A 19,413-nucleotide genomic window follows, 5' to 3' on the forward strand; every position below is an offset into this window, starting at 1 on the left:
GAGCACCTCAGTAGGCGTCGCTCTGCAGTGACCTCTGTGCCCCTTCTGGTGCCAGGTGCTGTGCTGCTAGAGAAGTCTGAAAACTGAGTCCTTGGCCAGTAGTGAGCATTAGCCATTCCCTGGCTCGTTTGCCCCCACGTCCTGGCTAGAGTCCAACTCTGATAACTCTGGGCTGCCTTCCCCTCTTCTTTCGTCACTGTGCTGGGACCATGCCATGTCCTCTCCTGGAGAAACCGAGGCACGCGTGTATGGGCCTGGGCTGATGCCCTGAGTTTTGGCTTGCTCTTGTGTGCAGGGCGAGCCAGGAGCGATTGTGAATGGAGGAGGACGGCTGCCTGGACGGAAAGGGGAGCCTGGGAGTCCGGTATGTAGTGGAAAGCGGGTTTGGATTGTGGCATCCTATGGGGTACAGGAGCAAGCGCCCCAGCTCCCACAACAGGACTGCGAGGGGGGGGGGGCTTTGCCTGTCCCCATCCCACGTGGTGTGAGCCTCTGGGAGCCCTTCAGTGGCTCTGAGAGCAGCTGAGTTACTCTCTGATTGCACAAGGATTGGGGCCCTCTTGCGCTGAGGGGATCCAGGCTGAGTTCTTACCCAGCTGGCTCAGCCCTCTCAGGCCTCCTCAGCACGTGCGTAGTTTGGGAGGGCTGGGGGTGTGGCTGTGCCAAAGTGCAGGCCTTGGGCAGGCACAGAGTTGGCCCCCAAGCCACCCCGAGTCTTCCTGGATTTAGGAGTCTAAAAATCAAACTACCCCTCTGCTTCCAGGGCCGCTCTGCCTCCACCTAGGGCTGTGCAGGTCTGAGGGGCTCACAGGCTGCCCGGTGCTAGATGAGCAGGAATCCAGCCCTCTCACAGCCCTGCCTGGCTCCGTCACCCTCCAGGCCTTGCACGGAGGTTCTTGGACTCCTTGCAGGTGCCCTCCAGCTCAGGCGCTGCACTCACATGGTGTGAGCCGGCCGTCTGCCGGGATCTCGTTACACAGAGGTTGGGGGGCCCCGCATTCATGCTGCAGCGGAGTCTGCATGCAGCACGCTGGGCTGTGTGGGCACCCAATGGACCCCCTGTCTGAGCGCCGACTGCGCCCACTTGGGTTTGACAGTCTTGCTGCAGGGCTCACCCTGGAATCCAGAGCTCCCGGCCCTTGGTGCCCTGGCTCCCCTGCACAGAGTACCAAGGGAGCCTTTCCGACTCCCTAGGGAAGTCCTGGGCTGCCCGGGAACCCTGGGCTTAGAGGAGCTGTCGGGGACCCGGGACCTCTTGGGCCCATCGGACCTCCAGGGCCACCAGGACCAGCCGGAGAGTTTGTCAAGGTACGTTCCCCTCTTGGATGGGAGGGGCTGTTTGGCGGCTCTGCTTGGGCAGCTAGATAAGAGGCACACCCTGCCCGCTCCCCGTGCATGCAGCCAAACAGCCTCCTGCACAGCAGCCCCCATGCAACCCTGCAGTGCCTGCCAGGCCCTCCTCCTGCACGCAGCAACCATGCCTGCCTCTGGGCCACTCCCCTGGCTTGTGGGGACCGAGGTCTCAGGTTAGGACTGCGCACGGAGGAGTCTGGTCTGCACAGGAACCTCCGGCAGTGCCTGGGGCAGGCTGGGGGAGGCTGTCCCCTTGGTGTCAGGGGCACATGGCAGGCTGAGGGAGCAGCACAGCCCTTGGTGCCCAGCATAGCCACCTGCCTGGCACTTCGCTCCCCTTCCTGGCTGCTGCTCTGAAGTAGCTGCTAGTGCAGTGGCAGCCAGGCACTTAGAGACGCCGAGCCAAAGTAGCTGTGGCAGATACATAATGTGTGGCTCGATGCCCTCCCGTTTCCCCAGAGCCGGGCATTCCCTTCTACTCTGACTCAATCCCCCGGCCATCCCCCAGGGCCAGGCGCCCCCGGCCCCCTGCTCCAACCCATCCCCCAGGGCCAGGCGCCCCCGGCCCCCTGCTCCAACCCATCCCCCAGGGCCAGGCGCCCCCGGCCCCCTGCTCCAACCCATCCCCTAGAGGCAGGCACCCTCCGTCCTCCCCTCCCCTCTCATCCCCTCCCCACCCCCCTGCCTGAGTCTCACTGGAGCTGCCGCTGCTGCAGCCAGATGCTTCGCTGCAGGCGTTGGGCTGTGCGCTCAGGGTGGCGGTGAGCAGTCTGGTGCATCTCGCCGAGCACAGAGCCTCTGCGGCGCAAGCCGTGGGTTGGCCACCCCAGTGCTGATGGGCCCAGTCCTGGAGGGAAGACAGCCCTTCTCCAGCCTGTAAAGGGTGGGGCCCTGCCTGGCCGCCCTTTCCCCACCCAATGTGGCTCCCGGTGTTCCCTCCCCCCGGCAGCTCCATTGCACACCCTCCCCAGCGGCAGAGTATCAGGCCCCACAGTGGAATTGAGCAGCCCCCCAGTTCCACTGTCTCCAGCAGGTTGTGCCTCATTCTCCCCCTCTCCCATCTGCACACGGTGTTGCTGTGGCCTCTCGGCCACGCACACCCCCAGCCAGGTGAGCACACAAAAGCCAGACGCCTGGAGCTGGCTGCTGGTGGGCGGGCGGGCGGGCGGGCATCGGGTCTGTGCATGTGGTTTCCCTGCCTGGAGCCCTGGGCTGTGAGTGCCCCTAGTATCCTGAACATTGTGTGCCCAGGGCTGCCCAAGGGGCACTGGGAGGCCTCCCTTGAACTCTGCATGTTTCCTCTTGCAGGGGGCGAAAGGCGAGCGAGGGGAGCGGGTAAGTGACCTGGCTCCGGGGCTGGGGCGGTGGAGCCGACAGGCCAGTGAGTCAGTCCTGTGCCGTGGTGCCAGGACAGCGGCGCTGCAGCCAGGGAGCTGCGACGAGGAGCACTCCCCGAGGCGGGTGGAGCCACAGGGGGCACAGCTGGGCGAGAGGGGTAGGAGGCGTGTGATGTGGTATCAGAGCTCCCTGTGTCTGCCTCTCTAGGGCCCCCCGGGGCTGATCAATGGGGTACCTCCCCGAGGAGAGCCTGGCGCCCCGGTGAGTACCCCGCTGCCATGCCCGGGCGGGGGCGCGTGGTGGCTGGGGAGCATGGTGGGGGACGGGGTGAGGAGGGAGGCATGAGTCGGGAAGGGGCAGAACAAGTGCCGCAGACAGGGAAATGGCCCTTGCCGGGCGGGAGAAGCGTAGCCCCGGCGCTGCAGCTGGCTTCGCGTGCCGGCCCTGCCCGGGCGGGCACGATACCTGCCCCTGCTTCTGCTTCAGTCAGGGCTGGTCTCCGTGCTGCTCAGGTTGATCTCAGCTCTTTCTCTTTCTTGTTCTCCAGGGCTTGCCCGGCGACCCTGGGCCCCGGGGACCAGCTGGGCCCCCAGGCCAGAAAGGAGACAAGGTAAGAGGAGGGGCTGAGGTGGGAGGCAGGAGGGGTCTGCTGCTTTCCCCACCCCTCAACCCACTGTGGGGTCAGGCTCTGGTCTCCCCTCTGCTCTGGAGGCCCTGAGCCAGAGCAATGCACACATGGTCGGAGGTTTTGCTGCGGCCTGTACTTGCTTAGTTTCCCTGGATCCCCCCGGCTAGGCTGGCGGAACAGGGGCCCGTGAGCAGTGTGGTCGCAGAGAGCCCTTCTCGCTGACTCCGATCCCCACGAGCTCCCCGGAGATACGCTGCCTTTGCCTGTGCTGGGCACTTCCTTTGCTCTTTGTCCTCAGGGTGAAGGGGAAGAAGGTTTTCCAGGGCCACCGGGTCGCCCAGGGGACCCAGGAGATCGGGTGAGTCCCCTAAGAGGAGGTGAGCCCTGCAGGCCCGGGGAGCCTCAAACAGCTCGCCCTGTGAGTGGGGAACAGTGCACTGCTCTAGGGCTCTGTGCTCAGAGCTGGGAAAGGCCTGTTAGACCTGTGGGCCAAAGCCCAGAGCCTCTGGGTCAGAGCCTGCATGAGACCCACTGGGCCAGCCTCTCCTCTGCTGGCTGTCTCCCTTAGAGCCAGCCCTGCCTCTCCCCGGCTGGATGCAAGGTCCTGCCCCCGGAGGAGGAGCTCAGGTACTCAGCTGGCTGCTCCTGAGGCAGCCCTAAAAACCCACTCAGCCAGGCATCTTCCAGCTGGGAGTGCACAGAGCCGGCGCAGGGCTGGGGGCTGCTCAAGCCCTGGCTCAGACAGCAGGGCTGGAAATAGTCCTGTGTGCACAGGAGTCCCGAGGAGCTCCGAGGCTGAGCCAGGGACTGGCTGGTTGATGGGTCCCGGATTCCAGCCTCTGCAGCCACTGATCTGCCCCCCCAGACAGCCCTGCTCAGGCCTTGCTCTGGTCAAGCACCGAGAGCTGTCCAGGCTTCCAGGGCAGCACATCTCAGCAGGTTTTGCCAGGGGCTTGATGGCGCAGAGATGTAACTTTCTTGCTTTCCTTTCCTAGGGCCCCAGAGGACCTCCAGGTGAACAAGGAAGCAAGGTGGGTCATGGGAGAGCTCCCTGCTGGCGGTGAAGGCAGAGTCGGGCTTGGTGGATGAGGCCCCCCAGTTCTGCCAGTCATGTGCTCCGTGACCTTGGCCATCTCCTTCTCCTGCCTTCTGCTTCCTGATCTGTGAAGCGGGGAGGCGTCTGTGTCCTGAGGCTGTGGGGATAACATGCCTGGAGGCCCCTGAAGCAGGCGCTGAGTGTGAATTGTTATAATGCAAGCAGCCCAAGCTGGCCCCAGGACCTCTGGGCTCTCTCGGGGAGCTGGGTGTGATGGGGCATCACTCCCATGCCCTGCTCTTTGGTGCATGGGCTCCTGGCTGGAAACCCTCTGCCTGCAATGGCTGCAGGACAGTCGTCGATGGCTCATTGCAGCCTCACATGAGGGAAGTCCGCAAGAGGCAATGCACTGCTGAGGCCACGAGCTGGTTCTGTGCTCCTGTGCCAGGGAGCAAAGGCACCAGTGGGGAGCTGCTCCAATCCACTCTGCCTGGGGGGGCTCCCCAGGAGGCCTCTGCCAGCTGCTCGCCCCCTGGGCCTGCCTCCTGGGAATACTGGGCTGAAATGAGCCAAAGCCTCTGCTGCCCCCACCCCACAGCTGGGTCCCACCCCTGGTGTGGTCCCCCTGCCCACCAGCACTGATGTGCGTTTCTCTTCTGTGCCAGGGTGAGCGTGGGCAGCCGGGAGAGCTCGGCGCCACCGGGGAGAAGGTGAGAGCCGGCGGGGGCCCAGGGTTGTACTGTGCGGCCCGAGCATAGGCCAGGGCCCATCTTTGCCCTCAGGCAGGGCAGCCAAGTCCCCACATTCCGTCTGAGTCGGAGGAGAGCCCGGCACCAAGCAGGTGACCTGTCGCTGTTGGGACAGGCCCCACGCGCAAGGCTCCTGAGCTGAGAGCAGTTGGCGGCTGCTCCCGCCTCCCCAGGGGGCTCCCTTGGAACAGGGCCCGGGTCTGCAGCAGGGTTCCCCCATATCTTTAACATCCACGTGCGGAATACATGTCGCTGTGCCCACTGAGGCGTGCGCTGATGTGCACCGCCAATAGGAGCAAGCTGCTGGCCGTGGGCAGCTGTGGCAGTGCCTGAATCTCTCCTGGGCAGCTGCCCCAGCGCTCAGCTCGCAGGGAACGTTGGTCGGCACTCTGCACCCGGGTCTTTCCCGCCCCTGCCCGTTCCCACTGCTCCAAGCCAAAGCTCTGCCCCAGAAGAGACAGGGAAAACTGGAGCCCCGAACAGGGGAGAGCAGCTTGTCCCAGGCTGGGATTTCCCTGTGACCATCACTGCCTGCCAGTTGCTGCTCTGGTGGGACTGGCGCACAGTCTGCAGGTGTGCTAAAGATGCAGTCTGGCCTGGAGGGGCGGGACTGCTCTCAGCGCTCTGGGCCAGTAGTACAGACACCTGCAGGGGACTGTCTAGGAGGTGGGTGCTCTGCCCTAGTGTGTTTTGAGAGGGGCAGCGCTATCTGAGGGGCCCGGGCAAGCAGGAGCCCTGCTGAAATGCTCTGTCTTCTTCCCATTTCCTCTGCAGGGCGAGCGTGGCTCTCCTGGGCCGGAAGGGCCGAAGGTAGGTTTGCTCGGAGCTCGGCTCAAGGCCCAGAGCCTGCGATCACTGGGGTCTGGGCAGGAGGCAGGACAGCCCTGGCCAGGGCAGCTGGGTCAGCCCCACTCATGACCCTGTCTCATTCTGTTCAGCCTTGTGGGACGGCAGCTGGCTGGGGGCAGGGGGTGGCTTTTCTTTGGCGCCCATGCAGCAGGTCAGCATCCTTGCTTGCCAGGCTTCCCTCACAGCGCCAGGAGCTTCTGTACAACTGGTAGGTCCCCTTCCTCCAAACCCACCCAGGCGCCGCAGCTCCGGGGAGCGGGAGGGCTGGCTGGAGGCTTAGACCAAGCAGTGCGTGTGAGTCCAGCCTGGGAATGGCCAGGGCTGGGGCAGAGCGCAAGGAGAGGTGGGGAGGCTGAGCAAGGGGACTATGGTGGGGGCGGGGGCTCCTGCTGGGCTGTGCAGGTGTGTGGTGATCCCAAGTGTGCGCTCAGCCCTGCGCTTTCTCCTGTTGCAGGGGGAGCTGGGAGCCCCCGGCCGCATGGGCCCAGCCGGCAGAGAGGTGAGTGGGCAGTGCCAGCCCCGCTGCGGGAGAGCCTGGCAGGAGTGCTCCTGTGCTGAGCTGTCTGCGTCAGTGCCCCCGGCTGCCCCAGAGCGGCGTTTTTCTCCTCTACCCCTCTGCGGCGCCTGACAGGCCCAGGGGATGCCTGGAGAGGACACAGGGGTGGAAACGACTGTTGGATCCTCCTGTAGCTGCCCTGCCTTGGCTCGGTTTAGCTCACCGAGTCAGTGGGGGAGTGCAGCGGGCAAGGGTCCTCCCTCCCACTCCTAAGCAAAGAGCGCGACTTGGGCTGGACTTCCCATGCATGGTCCTGGGGCAGCCTGTGGCCTGGGGCACGAATCTGGGGGGTGGTGGGCACCCCCTGCTTGGACAGAGGAGGGCACCACCTGCTCTCTCACAGGCTTCTCTTGTCTCTCCAATCTCTGGAGCAGGGCTTGCCAGGACCGTCCGGCCCGCGAGGGGAGAAGGTAGGGACCCTTTGGCCCAGCCTGCGTCCTGCCCCGGAGCTGAGCATTTGGGGGGCATCCCGGCAGGAGAGCTGACAGTGCCCGCCCCCGAGCTGCACTGATATGTTCCCCGTCCCCCAGCAATGCCCCTACCTCGCAGAGTTCTTCCCCTCTGCATCTTCTCTGGGCCTGCCCACCCCTTGGCTGCCTTTGTCCATGGCCCTCTCCCAGGTCTGGCCCGAAGGGCAGAAAACACTGGGAGTGTCCTTAATGCAACAGACCAGGGATCAGCTTCCCGTCCCGGCTGTCCCTCCACATTCATCCCTGGTGTTTGGTGGAGGCTTGGGGGCAGCAAGGGCAGGGTGGAGGAGGAGTCCAGGGAGCCAGGGCAGAGCTGTGGCCTCAGGGAGAGAAGTCCTGGGAATCCCTGCTGATGGTGAGGGGGTGGGCAGAGCTGTTGGGTCTTAGCAAAATCCCTATGTTCCCCGGCGGCTCTTTCTAGGAGGAGCTGTTCTGGGATTGCTCTGCAGAGGGAGGTTGCGTGACGTGCTGGGCTTATGGCACCAATGCCAGCCTGTCACCCTGCCAACTGGGGAGGCTGGTAGGGCGGAAGACAGGGGTCTTCCCCCTGTGACGTGCTGTCTGCACTAGCTGGGCACAAAGAACGGCACCACTGATGCTCTGCCACTCCTCTGGGTGACAGCACTCTGCTGGCTGGTGTCACTGTCTGCGACTCTGGCACTAGCCGCTGGGTGCCCAGCGCTGCTGGGGAGGGGGATCTGTGTGTTTAAAGTCTTTGTGACCTGGGGCGACAGAGATCAATAATGCACCCTCCAGTCTGGTGCCGTGCCCTTGGGAATCGCCCCCTTCATGGTAATGCCCCAGGAGTGGCAGCTGGCTCCCTTGCTGGCCGGTGGGGCCCGTGGCTGGCAGCGCTCAGACAGGAGCAGGGGCTGGTGTGCTCACCGTGGGGATGAGCTGAAAGGAGTTTGATTTCCTTTGAGAGACACCTACTTCCGAGAGATCCTCAGCTCATGGGGCTCCTTGGTGGCATCCTCGTGATCCCCAGGGTGGGGTGGGCTGCAGCCCCTGTGGGGAAGGCTCTGTCCCCTGGGTGCAGGGGCTGACCCTTGGCCTTTGTTGTTCTCTCCCATAGGGGGATCGAGGTGCTCCTGGGGAACCTGGAAAGCCGGTAAGTGGCCTCCTCTCTGCCAGGCAGTCGCTGCATTCTCCGGGCCCAAGGAGGATGTTACCTGGCCCCCAGGATGGGACTGGACTTCGCAGGAGTGGGAAAGACACTGTATTCTGCTGGGACAGTGACCCCCAGCCTTGGTGCTGTGGGAAGACTGGGGCAGAGATAGGTCATTGCAGGGGGTAGGGTGTTGCCTACTGGACCCCCCAGCTCTGGGTAGGGATCTCCTGTACCCCTTCAGTTTTCTGAGTGCTGCCCTCTGCGGGGGGGTGGGCGAAAAGCTCTGCCTGTGGACGCTGGGGGCCAAGCGGAAGTGCTGCCCCCGGTGGCGGCAGGAGGTAGCAGTGCCTATGAAGGAAGGCAGGGCTCTCTCGGGGTGACCTGGCCCTTGGGGAGCCGTGCGTGGGTCTCAGCAGTTTCTCTCCTTGCGTTTCTCCTCCAGGCTTCCAGCATCGCCGGAATCAAAGGAGAGAAGGTGACTGAGAACGGCCCTGTGCCTGGGTGCGGGGCGCTGGCATGCCAGGGGCCTCTCTCCCTTGGCACATGCGCACGCTTCCGCCAGTGGCCCTGTGTGTGAGGGCAGAATGCAGCCCCGGGGCTGGGGCCTGCAGTGTGATGGCGACTGATGCGACCCAGGAAGCGAGCAGGCTGGCGAGAGCTCTTGGAGGGGCGGGAGGAGGCTGCACGTTGGTTACGCTCCATGGGGCAGGGTTTCAGGTTAGGGAGGCACGTGCTCCCCAGACCCAGGGGGTGCCGCAGAGGTGGAGGGGAGAGGCCTCTGCATGGTAGCTTAGGTTTGGTCTGTTATCTGATCACTGCCTTATAGCAGGAGTCAGGCCCTACGTTCCCCCACTCCACAACTCCGTTCAGTGCCTCTTCTTCCCTCTGCCTGGCTTTGCCTTCCCTGCAGCACCTGCCAGGCCTCAGGGGCTTGGGGTTCACGCCTGCTGTCCCCTTCTGCCTGCTAAAAGCAGAAGCAGTGACAGAGCTGGAGCTGGCGCTCGCGGGATGGGATGGAGCTTCTGAGTTGCTGCTCCGGTTGATGGGCAGGGGAGCTCACCCCGTGGGGCCGTCTCTCTGCAGACACAGGCAGCTGGCCCAAACAGGCTGGAGCCCCCTTGCTTGGGGTCAGGGGGGCTTTAGGTTTGCTGGGAGCAGCGTGGGAACTTCACCAGCTCTGCTGTGGCTCTGTCAGCACCCCGGGCATATTCCTACCACCCCCTCCGCCCTGGGCTCCAGGTCACAGGGGTGTGTCCAGCTGGCTCCTTTCAGCGTCATCCTGTCCTCAGCTCAGCCTGGCGCCTGTGCCCTGGCAAGCAGGGGGGCAGGTCTGTCTCTCCCCCGGGGGGATGCCTGTGTTGCGGTCCAGAGGGGATCAGCTCCACTTGGCTGATGGTGTTTCCTCCACTCTAGGGTGACAGAGGCCTTGCAGGAGCAGAGGGGGCCCCAGGCCCCCGGGGAGATGCAGGAGACAAAGGAGACCGCGTGAGTATGGTTCAGGCTGTCAGAGGCGTCATGGCAGCGCCCAGGCTCCAGGAGCTCTGGCAGAGGCTGGCAGCACAGCAGGGGCCCAGGGCATGAAAGCATCTCCTGTCCCCTCTGGGGCCTGGGCTCAGGGTCAGCTCACTGGCAGCAGCTTGGGGCTCAGCTTCCCACACAGCTGGCAGCCTGCTCAGGAGGGGCCAGGGTGCGGCTGGGGCGGAGACAGCGTAGCTCTGGGTGCTGGGGAGGGTTGACCGCTCTGGGACAAGGAGGAGCAGCTCTTGTAGCCGAGTACCAGAGCAGGTCTCTGCCCCCAGAGCTGCGAGATCCTTGACAGCCTCCAGCCCAACCGCTGCTCTGAGGAAGTGGCTCAGTGCGCCGTGGCCTGGGGGCTCTTCGGGAGTCTGAACTCTGGGCCTGTGCTTGGGGCTCTCCCCGGCACACCTGTGTAGCTCACTGCTCTGGGAGATGGAATCCGTCCCTCCCCAAGGGCAGTTCAGGGGCCACCTTCCTTCCGGGGCTGGTGTAACATGGCTGTGGGGCAGGCTGGGAGCACCGCAGTGTGGCTGGGTGAGCAGCCTGGAAAGGCCTTGTCCTGTCCGCCTCGCTCTGAGCTGCTTTGCTTTCTGTCACAGGGCCCCCCCGGATTCAGTGTCCCTGGCCCACCTGGCCCCAAAGGAGAACAGGGCGACAGGGTGAGTCTCTTTGCCTGCGTTGCGGCTGCACCCCCAGCTGGCCATGCCCAGCATCTCCGACAGGGCCACGGGGCTGGGCTCCCACTCGGCTCCGTCCCTGGGACTCATCGCGCTCTGGGGAGGGAGTGGCTCAGTCTCTGCCCTTTCGGCCAGGATTGGTGGGCTGGCACCTGTCACCCCAGGGCCGTACCCCTCTCTCCCTCGCAGTGGTGGGTGAAGGGCCAGAGAGCTGCTGGGAGACGTGAAAGCAGCTGGCGTGAGCCCATCCGCGTGGGGGCCTGGCTCAGCCCTATGCAGGATGGGGGGGACTTGGGATTTGTACTCCACTGCCCGTGTGCAAGAAACGGCCTTGTCTGGGGCTCCCTGAGGGGCCCTGGGGCTGTTCCTATTGCTGCTGACCATGAGAAGGCCCAGGAGCAGTCCCAAAGGCCCTGCGAGTGCTGTACCATGGCGCCAGCCTCCCCCCGAGACCCCGTCCCGCAGCCTTTCCCCTCGAGACCCCGTCCCCAGCCTCCCCCCCCAACCCCCGAGACCCTGTCCTGCAGCCTTTCCCCCGACCCCTGAGACCCCGTCCCCAGCCTCCCCCCCCCACCCCCAAGGCCCCGTCCCGCAGCCTCCCCCACAAAACGAGGCCACGTCCCGTGGGGGGTGGCACAGACCCCACAGGGAGCCAGCTGAGCTGTAACCGCCTCTCTCTTCCCGCACCCCCAGGGGACTGCTGGCCTCGCTGGCAAGAATGGCCCGAAGGTAATGGCTCTGTGGGGTTGGGGGAGGGGCTCCTCTGCCTGGGGGTTGTGATGGGTGCACTGGGCCCCTCTCCTCAGGACTGGCCCTGTGGGAGGGGTTCCCTTCTTCTTGCTCCACTTGCATGGAGGCTCTGTGGGGGAGGCCTGCCTGCTCTCTGGGCGGGGGTGCTGGGCTGTGTTATGTGTGGGGCAGGGAAGGCCCTGCTGGGCACTCACTGTTTATATGGGTGGGGCGGGGCGACTGGCTGGCTGCTGTGGGGTAAGTGCGGGGTGCCCCTCCTTGTACTGAGCTGTTCACGTGGGTGCTGGGGTGGGGCTCTCAGGGCTGGGACTGGGGTGTAACGAGCCAGCTGGACACCTGCTCAGCTTCTCCCTGCCTGGCTGTTTTCCTCTTGCCTAGGGAGACCCTGGGGAGCCTGGGGAGAAGGGAGAGACGGGGAGACCAGGAGCTCCAGGGCAGATGGGCCTGCGAGGGAAGGAGGTAATGTGACAGTGCTCTGGGGCGTGTGGCAGGTGCTCAGGAGCAGGCGGACGGGGCTCTGGGGCCCAGAGTTCTGGGTGTTGCCTCAGACATTTCCTGCTGCCTGTTTCTTGCCCCAGGGATTTTACAAAATCCAGGGGTTTCCATGGAGACCCTCTGCCAGGTTGTCATGACAACATCAACAGGCTGTTTTTATCAGGGGGTTCCAAGAGGTACTTCAGGGGGCTTTGCTGAGGGGAGGTGCATTCGGGGGGGCTGTATTGAGTGGAGGCGTGTTCATGGGGTGTATCGAGGGGAGGTCTGTGGGGGGCTGTATCGAGTGGAGGCGTGTTCATGGGGTGTATCGAGGGGAGGTCTGTGGGGGGCTGTATCGAGTGGAGGTGTGTTCAGAGGGCTGTGTTGAGGGGAGGTGTGTTTGGGGGGGCTGTGTCGAGGGGAGGTGTGTACAGGGGGCTGTGTCGAGGGGTGGTATGCAGGAGGTCTGTATCGAGGGGAGGTGTGTTCGGGGAGGTCTGTTCTGGGGGTGGTGGGAGTGGGGTGGACTGGATCTGTGTGCTGGGAGACGGGGCTTGTGGATACGAGGTGTTTAGGGTGCTGCGTGGGTGGCGCTGTACATTGTTGGCCAAGGAGGATAACTGGTCGCTCTTTTCTCCCTGTGGGCCCGGCTCGTGTGTGCTGCAGGGTGAACATGGTGAGAAAGGGAACGAGGGGCCCCCGGTAAGTGGTCGTCTGTCACTTTGTGGCAGGTCCCTGCCTTCACTTGGCTGTTACCTGCACAAAACTCTCTCTCACTTCACACACTCTCGGGCACCCACCCTTACCCATTCCTAGGGCTCCGGTGTAACCTCGCTCTGCAGGTTTGCAGGGTCTTTTACCAGTGAAAGAACCTCATGTTGTAACACCAACTTCACCTCCGCTTATTAAAAATCACCAAACCCAGAAGGCAAAGGCTAAGCAGACAGTGGCCGGGGAGGTCCCTCTCCTGGACTCCGGTGGCACAGGGTTGAAGTTTGGTTGCTCTGATCTTGGAGCTGTGTCCTGGAGTTGTTTCCCTAAAAACTTCCTTTGGGACCCCAGTTCATCCAGTCCTGGTGAGCCGTACTTGAGCCAGTTATTTTACGGAAATGTTACTAACTAGTCCTGAGTATATTGTAGCAGAATTCTCTAACCGCTTACAGCCCAGTGCCGTAACTGACACTGCCGTAACCTCCCAAAATTACACAGCGGCCAGAAGCAACTCGAGATCCAGAGAGTGCTCATACAGACAGTAGGGATGTGGGGACTGTAATGACAGAACAATAAAGAAAGGAGGGTTTCACAGCAGCAGCTATTGATAAGTAACTTCTTGTCAGACAGAATGCTGTGAAACTTTTTTTTAACAGCCTAACCTCTGTGCGTTTCGCCGGTGCCAGTAGGACAGGGTCTGCTTCTTAACAGCCTGCTAGATTACACCATTTTAACGTAATTTAGACGGAATGTGAGGCTGTGACTTCCAGCTTCGCAGCTAATGGCTGCTGCTCTTTTAATCTGGATGTGGATGAAGGCCAAAGACCTCCCCACCTGGCTGCCAGTCTTACAGTACGGTTGAAGAAAAGAGCCTTGTCCTTACATGGCTGCGCTTGGCTTCTCCTGCCGTTCTCTCACTTCCCTCTCTTTCCCCTCAGGGAGAGCCGGGTCAGCCTGGCAAATCTGGAGAGAGGGGCCCCCGGGTAAGTCGGGGAGGGGAGGGGAGGGAAGGGGCTTTTCCCATGGGATGGGAGGGGGTGGAGGGGCTGCATGTGAGATGCACAGACAGCTGGGGTTGTTGAGCCAGAGTGGGGACATGGAGTCGGACAAAGTCTTGCCCCCTGGGGGAGCTCTCGCTGTCGTGCTCCCCTGAGCACACGTGAGTGGGGAGCTGCAGAACGGGCCCCACTGAGCCCAGTGAGCTGCCTGGGGAGAGCGAGCAGCAGGCAGGCCCACTGAGGTGGAGCCTGGGGAATGGCATTTCAGTGGGGTTTGGAAAGGCGTCCATCCCTTGCCCACCTCCTGGCAGCTGGGTACCCTCTGCTCCTGGGGAGCCTGGTTCTGTAGGGGCAGCAGCAAACCATCACTGCGTGTTTGGTGGGCTTCTAGGAGGGGCCTCTGCTTGGCCCCTGCTCTGTAACCCCTGAGACCTGTGTGCTCCAGCTTCTCCACGGCCCTGTCCCTTTGGTCTGGCTCCGCCAGCCTCTCACACCAGCCTGGGGGTTACTGTGGTGCTATGGGCCTGCTGTCTCTCCACTAGGGCCAACCAGGAACCCGTGGCCTCCCTGGGGAGAAGGGTGACCAGGGAGACCCAGGCGAAGATGGCAGAAACGTAAGTGCCTGGCTTGCAGCCCACTCCTTCCCCAGCAGCCTGGCCCTCGCCTCCCCTCACTGTGTCCCTTCTCTCCTGGCAGGGCAGCCCAGGAGTGCCAGGGGCCAAGGGCGACCGTGGGGAACCGGTGAGTAATCGCGCCCTCTTCCACCCCGCTTCGAGTGAGGCGTTTCATGCACCCCCACCACAGACGCTTCCCCTTAGCATGGCAGTAAGGTGAGGCTGGAACCCCTGAGGTCATACCCAGGGGGCTTCAATCAGGGCACAGGGCAGCCCCAGAATCCACCTGCAGTAGAAATCCAGGCATATAGGGACGCAGTCATCCTCCAAGAGGCACCGCTGCAGGCCCAGGGTGTCTATTGTACGCTCTGAGCACGCTCTCTGGTGCCTGTGACACACTCCCCCCACACGGACACAGGCTTACCGGTACGGGTGCTGATCTGCCCTGGCCCACGCGGCGCTCCTGCTGCTTGGGCCTGTCCTCTCTCGTGCTTGCCCTGACCCTGCACAAGTCTCCCAAGCTCAGGCGATGGTAGCTGGGTCTGACCTTTCCTTGGGGGCCTCTGGAGCCAGCCCAGGCCGTCATGGCTGGCAGCTAAGCCAACGTTTCAGCAGAACCAGAGATGGGTCAGCTCAGGGCAAAGCAGCAGCTGTGGGGAGTTCGCACCAGGCCTTCCCTGAGCAGCTGGCCCTGGCTAGGGGAGCCCTGCAGGGGAGCTTGCGCTCTCTGCTGGGCGGGGCCCCCAAAGCTCTTGTTCTGCAGTATGTCTGAGGAGGTCTGGAGACTGGCAGGGCTTGTTTAGGGGGCTTGGTGCCCCAGCTCCTCCAGAGTGTGCTGCCATGTCATGGGTTCTGTCTGTGCAGATGTCCTGTAGGCTTCCGTTAACGCTGCTCTCTCTCCTTCTCCACAGGGGCCGGCCGGACCCCCAGGACGAACTGTAAGCTCAGTGTTTCTTTGCCCTGCCCTGGCTGTGCTGGGTTTGTGCCTCGGGCCTGACCCTTCTCTCTGCCCCACAGGTTGATTCGGGAGCAGGAGGAGGAATAGGCGAGAGAGGCGAGAAGGTAACCCTGCTGCGCTCAGCTGTGGTGGGATGGGAGCTGTGAAGCTGCCCTCTCTCTGCAGGAGTGGGACAGCCCAGCTGAGGGACCCAAGCCTCAGGTCGGGCGGTAGCCCCGCACTCCGCCTCCTCTGATACTGTTTGGGGCTCTGCCACATGGACCAGGCTTGCACAGTAGAATCATCCCGGCGTGGAACTGCTTCCTCCCTGCCTGGCAGGGGCACCGCTCCCTGGGGCCTGGCTCCTGGCATGTGCCTACGGGACAGTCCCGTCGAAAGGGAGCTGCACGGCAGGTCCACTGGCCTGAAAACATGGAACATCTGTGGCCCCGTGTTGCGTCTGCTCTGATGGGCCGTTTCCATTTCAGGGGGAGCCAGGGGATCCCGGCGAGGATGGGATGAAGGGTGCAAAGGGCGAGGCCGGGTTACCTGGACCGCCTGGAGAGAGGGTAGGTGCCAGGGCCTGGGAGTATCTGCCTCAGGAGGTGCTGCTTGGATGTGAAGTGCCCTGGAGCGGAAAGCCTCTGCAAGCCGAGCTGGCAGGGAGCTGGGGGCTGGGTGTAGCTCTGGGAGCACCTTGTAAGAGTGGCTGTCCCGCAGGGGAACGTACCTGCCGGGGGCTGTGAGTGTGGGGAAGCTGCCTAGGGAGGGAGGTCTGAGGAACCTGTGGCGCTGGGACCGGGGTGCAGAAGGAGGGTGCATGGCTGGGAGCATGGGGGTGGTGCCTCTAGGGAGCGCACGCGTGTGGGGAGAGTTCATGCAGGTATAACAGCCATGTCTCAGGTATTCTTGTGGTGCAGGGCGGTTGGGGGGGGCCTGTGTGGGGGGCAGTGGGCCCAGCCATCTGCACCTGACACCCGTGGAGCACAACTGCCTCCCTTCTCTTGCAGGGGATCGAAGGCCCCAGAGGCCCCCCTGGAGTGCGGGTGAGTGCTGGGTCCCTTCCCTCTGCTGCCCTGGAGGGATGCAGCACTTCCCGATCTCCTGCTGTTCCCCAGTACTGGGGAGCTTTGGCTGGCTCTGCCGCTTGCTTTGTGACCAGCTGTGTTCTCTGCTGTTTCGTACCCTGCAGGGGGACCCTGGAGACCGAGGCCCAGCAGGAGAGAAGGTGAGAGCCTCAATTCCATGTGACGTACCTGATCTGCCCATGCCCAGCTGGGGCAGGTGGGAGGGGGGAGCCGGGGAGGGGAGCCCTGGGGTCCTAGCACACGAGTAAGTGGAGCTGCCCCCAGGACATGCCACGGATGGAGGAGGGATGCCTGTGGCTGCAGCCCTGCGTAAGGGGTACAGGGTGCAGCACGCCCATCTGCATGGAGCAGAGTGGGGGCATGTGGTCGCTCTTGCAGCAGGGGTGGGAGCCCCAGGCTGGGGAGAAGAGAGGTCTGGAAACCAGAGCATGAGGCCTGGGGGGTTGGGTTGGCTCAGAGGCAGTGTGGAGGGGAGCAGAGCCCTGGTGGGGGAGAGCGTTGCCAGTCCGGCAGCCATGGGAAGAGGCCCAAGGAGGTTCCTTGGGGGCAGAGAAGTTGGGCTGGGTGATGAAGTGGCCAGGCAGCTGGGCGTGGAGGGGGTTTGTCCCGTTCCTGGGGGCAGCGCAGCTGCAGTTCTGGCTCGGGGAGGTGTTTGGTCACGGGTATGGCTGTGTGTGTTCCCACCCCCTGGCACCAGTCCCTTTTGCGTGGGACTGAAAATACCAAGGGAGGAGCTGGGCTGAGAAAGGAGGGAGCTGCCCGGGCTCCTGCCGCTGCGAGGTGCCCCTCTGCCTCCCCATCCCCAGTGCCCTGGGCCCTCCACTGCCAGCTCTCGGGGAGGTTGGTATGGGGGGAGCTTTGGTGCCAGGCTTTCACGGCCTGGTTCTCTTGCAGGGAGACCGAGGCCCAGCGGGGCTGGACGGCCGGAATGGGCAGGACGGCAAACCTGGGCAAATGGGCCCTGCAGGACAAAGGGTAGGTGTGGCCTGGCTGGGGGAATCCCACCCCCCATGCACGAGGCTGCCCCTCAGAGGGCCTAGGAGAGGCTCTGCTCCCCACAAGGGGGGTTGGTAACTGGTGTATCGCCAGGCCCTGCTACCCAAGTAACATCCCCCGGCAGCGCGACCTGCCCCTGCCAGAACCACCACCCAACAGCAGCCAGGGCAGGTCCCTGGGAGACCCGCCCCAGGCTCCAGCAGCCCAGCTGTCTGAGTGGTGAGGGCTGTGGTAGGAAGGGAGGAGCCTGCACTGCCTCGCAGGGCCCTCGGGGGCTCTCTGTATGTGGGCCTACAGCTGCCCAACTACCCCACAAAGGGGGAGAGGTGCCGTCTCTGTGGTGACCCACCCAGTCCTCGGCCTCTCTGCAGAGGTGCCAAACCAGGGCACCACTTAACGCCAGTGGTAACGGTGGCTCAGAAGTGTGGGCACCCACCCTTGAGGAGCTGGGTGGAAGATCCATCAGCTCATTCACTTCAGCCCAGCCCAGATGAGGGAGCCTGGGCTGGGTTTGAGCCAGTGCCCATGGGGAGGCTCCGTGTCCCTGAGCTGTGCCGTGCTCTGTGCTCCTTCCTGCCTGTGCCCACTGCCGGCTCTCTCAGGGGTGCTGCAGGCTGTCCCTGGCTGGCTGCTCTCCCTTCAAGGTGAGTCTAGTAGCGCTGTTAGCAGAGGTGCCTGTGGGGTGGTGACCTCTCCTGCTTTCATGCTTTGAGGTGAGCCAGGCCTCTCTGGAGCCCGCCGGGCAGCACCCCTCCAGGGCGGCCAGGCCCTAACATCAGGCTGAGCCCAGCCCCACAGATCGCAGCCATGTTCTTTTGTTTTTCTAGGGTGACCCAGGCAAGCAGGGTGACCCTGGCCGAGATGTAAGTACAGAGCCCCTGATCCTAAGGGGTATTGGGTTGCACCAAGCCAGGGACTTATCTGCTCCCCACTTTTCCTGGGGTACCTCCAAGTCTTGGGCACAAGGCCAGTATCTGAGCAGCCCTGCAGCAATGGGCCCAGGAGTCACCAGAACAAAGCAGTGGTTGGGCGAGCTATGCATCTCACCTCCCTGTCGCTGGGTCCATCCATTCCTGTATCCTTTCCCTGACCCTTGTTGATGCTTTACCCCAAGGGCCCCAGGACTGGAGCTGTGTGGTGAAATCCTGAGCAGTCCTGGGAGCCTTCTAAGCCTGCAGAGTCCCTGGCCTGGGGGCACTGCCTGTCCCAGCAGTCACCAGTCCTCTTCTCCCTTCATTGCTGAGCCGCTGCCTCCATGTCTGCTGTGAGCAAGGTGGGGGCTGTCTGACTCAGCTGGGCTCTGCCTCTCACCGGACATATTGTTGCAGGGTCTGCCCGGCCCTCGAGGGGAGCCAGGGCCCCCCGGAGCTGTTGGCCCCCCAGGACCACCAGGCTTGACTGTAAGTAGTTTAGCTATTTGTTGGCCATCCCTGATGGCTGTTCCCTGCAGCTTCTCTGGCAACAACCCCCTGCTCTGGCAGGGCCCCATATAGCCCACCTCCACCTTGCCTTTGTAGGAGGTCACACCGAGACCTCCTCGTCAGCCTCCTCCTGGCCGTCGCCAAAGTGGCTGTTTACAGTACCAGGGGGAGGATGCTGGACTGGGGGTTGTTCTTCGACTGTGGGTTCTACTTCCGTCCCTTCCTCGTGTCACGCACGCAGCAGAGTTCCTCTGGGCAGTGTCCGTGGGCTCCCTAGACAGCTTCGAGTAGCAGTGGGCGCTGTCGGGGCTTCTCTGCACGGTGTCCCATGTGGCCTGTTCCCAGGGCGCTGACTGTCCCCTTGGCCCCTCCTTTTGCCATGGGCAGCCTGTCTCAAGTCAGCTGGGAGACGTTCAGGCCTGGGGCTGCTCACCCAGAGCGCCCTGACGTCCCAGGTGAGTTTGGGGCAGCCCTTGGCTCCCAGCAGCTCCCTTAGGCTCACTTTTCCACTGCCTCAGCCCAGCCTGCTACCCCACATCTGGCTGTGTGGCAGGCATCTGCCTGCCCCATTGGGTGTGATGCCCCAGCTAATTGCTGTCTGGCAGGGCTCCCAGCTGGGGCGGGAAACCTGACCCAGCTTCCTGTAGGAGCTGCTGCCCTGTGGTGCTGCAGCATCAGGCTCCAGCCACCTTGTGGGGTGGGGCGGGGTGGGGTGGGCCTGGCAGGGCCCTTCCACTGACTCAGGTTTGTGGAGGGCTCATCACTCAGCTAACAGCCTGTGCTTCCTTCCAGGGCAAACCCGGAGACGACGGGAAACCCGGCCTGAATGGCAGGAATGTGAGTGAGGGGTCCCGCCCCTGCTGGAAAAGGGCAGCTCGCTAGGGCTGACATGCACAGCCCGGCCTGGGCGAGAGGCTGCTGCCCTGGCAGTGGGATGGGGATGGGACGATGTAGAGCACTGGAGATGCAGGCAGAGGGTTTCCTGAGCATGGGCAGGCCCTGGTGCCCAGACAGATCAAACCCAGGCAAACCCTGTAGTAAGTGCTCATGTGCCAGGCCCTTCCGGGGGCAGGCTGTCAAAGGGGGCGTAGCAAAGGGCTTCCCAAACTCCACAAGCCCTGCAGGAGTCTGGCTCCCTG

General features: G+C 63.4%; 1 protein-coding gene across 1 annotated transcript in view; it reads left to right on the forward strand.

The window, feature by feature from the left end:
* COL7A1 (collagen type VII alpha 1 chain) overlaps window positions 1–19,413 on the forward strand; it is a 110,507-nt gene that overhangs the window by 45,977 nt on the left and 45,117 nt on the right. Inside the window, exons 36-63 of the mRNA XM_075005943.1 lie at window positions 296–364; window positions 1,109–1,308; window positions 2,662–2,688; window positions 3,239–3,301; window positions 3,618–3,677; window positions 4,315–4,333; window positions 5,021–5,065; window positions 5,879–5,914; window positions 6,408–6,452; window positions 8,055–8,090; window positions 8,533–8,565; window positions 9,504–9,575; window positions 10,208–10,267; window positions 10,979–11,014; window positions 11,414–11,494; window positions 12,176–12,211; window positions 13,159–13,203; window positions 13,761–13,832; window positions 13,915–13,959; window positions 14,744–14,770; window positions 14,850–14,894; window positions 15,258–15,338; window positions 15,780–15,815; window positions 15,962–15,997; window positions 16,752–16,832; window positions 17,681–17,716; window positions 18,182–18,253; window positions 19,067–19,111. Coding sequence (XP_074862044.1) covers window positions 296–364; window positions 1,109–1,308; window positions 2,662–2,688; window positions 3,239–3,301; window positions 3,618–3,677; window positions 4,315–4,333; window positions 5,021–5,065; window positions 5,879–5,914; window positions 6,408–6,452; window positions 8,055–8,090; window positions 8,533–8,565; window positions 9,504–9,575; window positions 10,208–10,267; window positions 10,979–11,014; window positions 11,414–11,494; window positions 12,176–12,211; window positions 13,159–13,203; window positions 13,761–13,832; window positions 13,915–13,959; window positions 14,744–14,770; window positions 14,850–14,894; window positions 15,258–15,338; window positions 15,780–15,815; window positions 15,962–15,997; window positions 16,752–16,832; window positions 17,681–17,716; window positions 18,182–18,253; window positions 19,067–19,111 — 1,539 coding nt within the window. The remainder of the gene's footprint in view (window positions 1–295; window positions 365–1,108; window positions 1,309–2,661; window positions 2,689–3,238; window positions 3,302–3,617; window positions 3,678–4,314; window positions 4,334–5,020; window positions 5,066–5,878; window positions 5,915–6,407; window positions 6,453–8,054; window positions 8,091–8,532; window positions 8,566–9,503; window positions 9,576–10,207; window positions 10,268–10,978; window positions 11,015–11,413; window positions 11,495–12,175; window positions 12,212–13,158; window positions 13,204–13,760; window positions 13,833–13,914; window positions 13,960–14,743; window positions 14,771–14,849; window positions 14,895–15,257; window positions 15,339–15,779; window positions 15,816–15,961; window positions 15,998–16,751; window positions 16,833–17,680; window positions 17,717–18,181; window positions 18,254–19,066; window positions 19,112–19,413) is intronic.

The sequence above is a fragment of the Carettochelys insculpta genome, chromosome 11 (assembly GCF_033958435.1).
Source record: "Carettochelys insculpta isolate YL-2023 chromosome 11, ASM3395843v1, whole genome shotgun sequence".
NCBI classification, from domain to species: domain Eukaryota; kingdom Metazoa; phylum Chordata; order Testudines; family Carettochelyidae; genus Carettochelys; species Carettochelys insculpta.